The 8,225-nt window shown below is 38.8% G+C and overlaps 1 protein-coding gene across 1 annotated transcript in view; it reads left to right on the plus strand.

Annotated features, from left to right (window-relative positions):
- LOC107663329 (protein NLRC3-like) overlaps positions 1 to 7,826 on the plus strand; it is a gene marked incomplete at its 5' end in the record, with an annotated part of 41,068 nt that extends 33,242 nt beyond the window's left edge. The window contains 2 exons of the mRNA XM_016453538.1: positions 6,987 to 7,033; positions 7,190 to 7,826. Of these exons, the coding sequence (XP_016309024.1) occupies positions 6,987 to 7,033; positions 7,190 to 7,731 (589 nt within the window). The remainder of the gene's footprint in view (positions 1 to 6,986; positions 7,034 to 7,189) is intronic.
- Positions 7,827 to 8,225: the final 399 nt, after the last annotated feature.

Raw genomic sequence — 8,225 nt, forward strand, 5'->3', positions numbered from 1 at the left:
GAGAGCAGCTCGGAAGAGAGGGGCGGGGTCAGCAGAGCTCATTAACATTTAAAGGAAAATGCTACAAAAACGGCTTGATCTGAAAAGAGCTGTTTTTGACAGGGTAAAAAAGGTTTTTTACACTACCATTGAGAAATTTTAACCAAACTATGTTACAGATTTTTCATTAAGACCCCAAAGAATCATATCAACTTGTGGAAAATGGGCATCCTATGACCCCTTTAAGAGTTGAGTTAATGTTATTACGTTTACTGAGTTCTGATGTTCATTGTTCTCCATATTATCGAGCCATGTGTTACGTAACATTATGTGACTATGCTAATTCATCCGTGCTAGCTTTACAAATGTATTAGTCAATTTTTAATATTCATGTGAGTCATGTGAGCTACTTAATGCTGGTAAATGTGAATGTTATTGTGTTCATACATTATTATGTTCATGTGTGAGGGGAAGAGCCTAAAAATGTGTTCTGAGTTTGTCACACCACAGAAACAATGTGTTATTAACCACCCAGCCAAATTTTAATTATAAAAAATTAGTAAATAAAATAAATCTTGGAAAACTAAGCAATATTCTCTGCGCTCAAACGCTGGCGGCGCTGAAACCACGCCCACTCGAGGGAAAGCTGCTGCCACTCTCATCTGTCAAATTTAAATAAGGAGACCGAGCTGTTTTGTAAATTATTGCAACCAGGTAATATGTATTTACGTGATGAAGGCATAGCTAGCTCGCAAACTGTAGGCTGTAGTAACTAACGGTAATGACAGTAACTGGCGATTGAGCGGCGAATCACTGATGCTAATGCTCTCTAGTTATTATAGTGTTAGGGGAGGGGCCATGCTCAGTGGCTCCAGTGCGTCATCGAGACATGATTTCAGCCCCGCCCACAAAATCCCTAAACACAAAAGTGAGGTAAGCGGCCGCTTAGGGCCCCATCTGATATAGGCGAAAAATATTTGGCAAACGCTCCAGTGTGTATTTGTGTTCTGGAGAGTGTCAAATTTTCATAACGTGTGAAGAGGTAAATAAACTATAAACTATGAGAGAGAGAGAGAGAGAGATCGCAAAATAAGGGTTAGGCGTAAAAGAGCATGCTTAGTTATTGTGTTGGGGCCTCATACCTGACATTTGCTTAGGGCCCCCAAATCACTAAGTCTGCCCCTGAGTACAGTCATAAATTCATGGAAATAAATCAGTTTGGCATATCTGTCTCTGCTGATGAAAGCAATATCTTTAAACAACTACATTCTCGCCTAAAAACTACATTCTCTGACACAACAACAGTAATATTTGTAAAATTATAGTGTATGTTTTGCTCATCTGCTGTGACGCTCATGCCTGTTTCACACATACTCCGTCTGCAGTGCGTATGCAGTCCATGTGCGTTACGTCTGTGGTGCAGAAGCAGCACGGATTCATTGTGCTTTCACACAGGACACGTTTGCAGTCTGCTACTGATCCACAGCTGCTTACCATAAACACAACATTTATCTATTATATTGATTTCAAATCCAAACATTGTTACTGAAAATGCTTTTTCAGCATTGTAAGTCTCTTTTTACACAGTACAGTAATTTCATAGACGTAGCACGTTTAAACGCAATAAATATAAACAATGTATTATTCAACGCGTTTACTTATAGATTTGTATATTAAGTTGCTCAAGCAAGTATAATGTAGCCTATACTCTACTTTCCTTTCGTTTAAAGGTAGTAGGCTATCACAAACATTTTAGTACTACATTTCTGTGTCACTCCATGTTCATTTTTACCGTGAAGTATGCGCTGTTTAATTCAGCGCCTGCAGCACTACGAAAATAGACTCGTGTGATCGCTGCACTGCTCCTCGAACACACTATCGGACCGCAATACGTTAACATGGGTGCGGAAATAAATACGCACCGCATACGCAGTGCAAACGGAGTATGTGTGAACCTGTGCCCGGTTGCATAAAACGCCTTAAGTATGACACTTAAACCTTGATTTCCCCGTACCTAAGGGAATGACTTCAGGGTGTTGAGAGCGCGAGTTGTTGCCGTATAGTGTCACAGAGAACTAACGATAAAACTGATAAACAGGTGGAGGACCACCCCCTGCTGGGCTGCCAGTCTGTACAAAGATGGTGCAAGATCCTTGGCGTGGACTTACCTGTCCTGTCTGGCATCTCTGGCGGTTTAGAGAGTGAAGCTGAGCCAGTGGAGTGGATTACACAGCGAGACAACATTATAGTCTCGTATCAGCACAGCATAAAATTAAACACCACTAGTGGCTTAGAGGATACATGATTATTTTAACATCATAAGAGACATAATGTGTAATAACATAATGATATAATCGACACGTAGACCTCTCCAGCACAACACACAGGAAAAGCAGCCTCAACACAGTCAGAGCACCAGCAGAGCGCTAACCCAAGCAACAGCCACGTGAGGATTTATTGCTCTTTGTTAACAATTGTGTTTAAGGCTAAAAAATACAATTCTTAATTAGACCTTGAACAGCCTCTATTATTTTTAGACTATTTCTTAATTTCTCCAAAAAACTTGTGTATTCCAAAAAACCACAAACACCCTCTCGATCCGCTACAAGGGATGAAGTGTTACAAACTGCAGAGAGAGGTCCTGCAGTTACAGAAAGAAAAACTGCAGCTAGAAATTGATCAAATCAAGAAGAAGGAAAATCACGAGCTTTACAACATAATTCTTAAAGACAAACTTTTGCAGCTACAAAGTGAAGGGAAAATAACAATCACATCAATTGATGAATAAATATATTAACAAAAGAGTAATTATAACAACAACTATATATAATAAATTACTAATAATGGAACTAATAATAATGACACTACTACTAATAATAAACTTTTATATTACTTACAAGTTTCTCTTACCGCTAAATAGCCTATTTTATCATTAATATTGCCACAAATCATATATTTTATTAATAGTATTATTACTGCCACAACTACTATACACCTAATTAAAAAATGCATTCACGATGGCATCTCTGACAGCATATCCAGCCTGCTGAATATCATGTTGCAGAATCGGATGCACTTCTTCATGACCCTCTTCTTTCTCATGCTCATCCTCCTCTTCAAAGGCAGAATACGTCTTCAAAAGGTTGAAGAGTACAACACAGGCTATGATAATTTTGCAAGCTTTTGGAGGCTCAACACGCAATTTGCTGTGGAGAGAGTGAAACCTGCATTTCAGCTGACCGATCGTCCTATCAATTATCGACCTTGTGTGTGTCAACGCATTGTTGTACCTTTCCTACAGGGGTAAATCAATGACCATCATCAGTATCAACAATGCTTTAAGATAAATAATATGAAGGTAAATTAGTGCATGAAAGATTTGCATGCAAGTTCATTTTTCTTTTTGCGCCTACATTGTAAAAATGAAAATCAATCTCATGAAAATATCCATTCTTTTAGACTTAGGCCTACAACTTAATTTACATTTTTACAAAGCTTACTTTGCGCACACAAATCTAGGCACAAAATTTACATTCATAAAATAGACATGAGTCTTTATTAATTACATGCCTGTGCAGCATTAAGCGGATTCATGCATGAAGGGCGTCATGAGCCATGGTCGCCAGGGGTAACCACTTTCCCCGAGTAGAAGACCACTGTGCATTCCAGCTTCAGTGCATTCCAGCGCCTGTATCCTAATATGTGTGCCGTCAACCATACCACATATTCGAGGAAAACCTGCTTTCCGAAAAAAACTGGTTTGAATAACCTCTTGTTCAGGACCAGATGGAAACTTGACCGTTTGGTTTAAATGATGGCAAAGAGCCCCTGCAACCCGGTGAATCACTCAGATTTATGTACGTGGAAAACATCTCCCACTACCGACTGGAAACTCCCACTTGCAAAGAACCGCAGTGCTATCAACTAGGGATGTAACGATTCACTCAACTCACGATTCGATTCACGATTTTGATTTCACGATTCGATTTGATTCATGGTTTTTAAATTTTTTTTTACAAAATTAGATTTAAGACAAATTATAAATTAAATGTGTCCTTTTATTATTGCTTGGACAAAATGCTGCACATTTCTTTGTGAAATTGAAATATAATACTATAATAATATACTAATATAGCACTTGCATATTACTGCTCTTTTGTTGGTAAGCGTTTCCTTGGTTTCCGCTGTAAACAACGCAGTGCTGCACTTATGAACTTTAATATGCATTATACAGAGGCAAGATGAATAGAAAAAATACCATCTAAACTTTTCTAAAGACAGTAAGTTCCTCTCAGACATGCATTCATATAAACTCCTACCCCTAAATGAATCGCGATTTGTTTAGCATCTCAACCGATTTAAATCGTCACATATTTGAATCGATTTTCAACTGGCTCGCGGTTAATCGTTACATCCCTACTATCAACAGTTGTAGCACCGCAGGTAGTGAGTGGTTGCGCTGCGTGACATGATCAAGGTCTCCTTCCAGTTTGTTAGCGATGTCAAATATTGCGCGACAATCAAATCTGTATTGCTGCAACAGTTTTTCATCGCTAAGATGGTCCAAAGGGTTCTCCCTATCGTGGAAAAATCGCCTTGGCACTTACTCATCTTCAGCTGGTTCCATAAACTCAGCCATGTTTTTATTTGTGTCTGTGTAACTTTTAAGGTAAAGTTTTTCAAACCTTAAGTTATACTTAGGGAAATTAACGTTAAGGGGCTTTATGCAATACTTAACGGTTTTTAAGGGATTACTTTAGAGAAAAATATAGGAGAACACATAGGGGAAATTTTAAGGGTTTATGTTGTTTCACTTAAAGAAAACCTTAAAGGGATAGTTTACCCAAAAATGAAAATTTGATATTTATCTGCTTACCCCCAGGGCATCCAATAATGCAGTGATACAAACAGTGAAACGGTTCCCGTGGCGATACTGGTGAATATCAAAGAGCTCTCAGCCAATCAGATTCCAGGACCAGAATGAACTGTGTGTGGGAAGCAGTGATTTCTTTAACTGGGTATGATATTAATTTTTTTAATTTATCAGAGACGAGAAAGAAGAAACACAACAGCAGGAGTCGATTTAAAAGTAAGGCTGAAAGAATGTGAAGCTGACGTCACGCCGCGTTGAGTTCTGTGAAACTGCTTTGTTTATCCGCCATACTGGGAGGATTGCACTGCCTTTACGCTATTGAGTTTAGGGCAGTATTTAGATTTTCTGTCGTGATTGTGAAAAATGTCACCATTGTATGTCATCAAGAATTGCAATAGTAACTCAGATCATTGAGTTTTTTTTCCCGCCTTTTCTATGTGTAAAAACACCAAGGGAAGCAGGTTATGGAGATGACGAGAAGACGCCGGATAGTAAAAATATTAATAATGTCACTGATTAAACCCACTGCCTATCACTCAATAACAGAATTACATTGCTGCATGTTTTTGAAAGATTTGTTCAGAACTTGAACCGTAATCCTAACGCTGAACACGAATAACACTTAATGTGGCTTAATGTACCAGGACAGTGATAAAGACCAAATTGTAAAGCATACTATGTGAAGATTTACATATGAGCCCAAAATATGAATGCAACACGTTTATTTACACGTTAAGCGTTTACCTCTCATATAAAGAAAACACTTAATGCACCGAGACAAAAATGGGGCGTGAGGGGCGTCGTCCCCTCACCCAAGATGAGTGTGAAAATAGATTTTATTTATAAAATATAATGGTTTATTTAAAAACAGTTGCCAAATGCATAGGCTTTCTAGCATTAATATGATGCTACTATAGCAATAATTTAGGACAGTCCGTTTCACAAAGTTGCATTTTATTTGTTACATCTGACACAAACTTTCCGTGCAAGCGGTTCAACTAAGAATGCAGCACTACTGAGTAAGCTAAAGGTATGATAAAATAATTATTTTATGTTTAATAGAGGGCTAGATGGTCGTAGTTAGTTGATTGTTTTGCTGTATTGTTATTGTTTGTTGCTGTTCAAGTTGTTCTAACTTAACTCAATACCGTGATAAAAGCATTAGCAATTCATCGCAACATGAAAATCTGATACCGGCATATCCCTAGTTGCCTATGAGATTTTGTTTTGTTCAATAGCTACTCTGCCATCTGTATTTGCGAAGTACCTTTTAGTAGGGTCATTCACTCAGAACGCATATTTCATTCCACTGCGGTACTTTTCTATTGTATTTCAAACTAAATGCGCTATGGACGTCTTTGAATTTGTGTTTGAATGCCGCGCTCGTCTCAGGTCTTTATAGCAGCTTTTCGCACATAATACATCATTCTAAAACATGGCGCTCAAGTACAAAGAAATTCAGCTTCTAAAAACACATCTCTAGACCTTGCGGTTAAAAAAAAAATAATGCTTCCACTGACCAAGTCTCGCGACCAAAACACTATCAGTGTGAACCCAGTATTCTAATAGTAGCGGGCAGGTTTGTTTACGGTCCGAATTCGTTTCCTCCTGATTATTTTCATTTTTCATTTGCATTTTGCTCTTTTGTATTTTTTAATCTCATGAATAATTCACTGAATGCTCTAAGAGTCTCTGGTCTTTACGTCTCTTTCCAGGTTTGTTTTAATCAGATGCTTTAAAATGTAATTGTCTCTTATTCATTTCTGATCTCTGTTATCAAGAGTTTCTAAAGCAGGTAAAGACAATATCTGTTATCTGTCAGAATGATGGGAATCATGAACATTTCTGACGGTTAATAAAGCTCCACTCGGGAAACTCAGATATTCTTATGGAAACTTAAACCTGGCTTTATGCTAAATCATTCCAAAATATGCTAGCAATGTGATGATAATACTAGCAACTGCATAGCAACACCCTAGCAGCCACCCAGAACATGTTATCAACAGCATAGCAACCACCCCAAATACCATAGCAACCACTCATTTAAGCTTCATTTCTGTCTAATATTTTTTAAATCTGTCAAACTAAAACTAAAACGGTTCACTGACTGAATGTGACTCTGTGTGTTTTCTAGTGTGGATCATGGAGGAGAATCCAGGATTACAGCAGGACTACAGAAATGTACGTCTACACACACACACGCACTCTCTCTCTCTCTCTCTCTCTCTCTCTCTCTCTCTCGCTCTCTCTCACACACACACACTCACACACACACACACACACACATAGCTGTAGTGATTGTTGTTGTGTTCTAAATGTCTCTGTTCTTGTGTTTAGATGCCTGTTTTCTCACACTGGATCCAAACACTGCACACACTCGTCTCATTCTGTCTGAAGAGAACAAAAAGGTGACAGATGTGAAAAAGAAACAGTCGTATCCTGATCATCCAGACAGATTTAATGTGTATCCTCAGGTGTTGTGTAGAGAGAGTGTGTGTGGACGCTGTTACTGGGAGATTGAGTGGAGTGGTGTTGTGTATATATCAGTGTCATATAAGAGCATCAGCAGGAAGAGAGGTGTTGAGTGTTGGTTTGGATCTAATGATCAGTCCTGGAGTTTGTTCTGCTCTTCCTCCAGTTACTCATTCAGACACAATAACATAAAGACTCGTCTCCCTGTGAAGCCCATCATCAGTAGAATAGAAGTGTATGATTATGTCAGTAGAATAGGAGTGTTTGTGGATCACAGTGCAGGAACTCTGTCCTTCTACAGCGTCTCTGACACAATGAGCCTCATCCACACAGTCCAGACCACATTCACTCAGCCGCTCTATCCTGGGTTTTACGTTTGGTCTGAATCATCAGTAAAACTGTGTTGATGAATCAGAAGAGACTGACGAGAGATTCTACCCATAATGTTGTGAACTGCATGATAAATCAGTAACAGTGAGATGCTATAGTCCAGGGATCCTCAAATCTGGCCCACGAGATCCACTTTCCTGCAGAGTTTAGCTCTAACCCTAATCAAACACACCTGAGCAAGCTAATCAATGTCTTCAGGATCATTAGAAAATCACAGGTAGGTGAGTTTGATCAGGGTTGGAGCTAAACTCTGCAGCGCATTGGCCCTCCAGGGTAAGATTTGAGAAACCCTGCTATAGTCTCTTCATGACATTAATACTGCTGCTGAACTTCTGTCACTGAAATAACAGTCAGAATAAATGTGGGTAACGCTTTAGATTACAACCCGCTGATGTTGTAACCCGCTGTCGGTGCGTCTAGTCTGTTTATGCCTCGTCAAGTCTGTTTATGCCTAGTCAAATTCCTGAAAGACATTTTCCGTTTTGGTTTGGACAAAAACATTTCACAGTTA

This window comes from Sinocyclocheilus anshuiensis, unplaced genomic scaffold (assembly GCF_001515605.1).
Source record: "Sinocyclocheilus anshuiensis isolate Anshui unplaced genomic scaffold, SAMN03320099.WGS_v1.1 scaffold2753, whole genome shotgun sequence".
NCBI lineage: Eukaryota > Metazoa > Chordata > Actinopteri > Cypriniformes > Cyprinidae > Sinocyclocheilus > Sinocyclocheilus anshuiensis.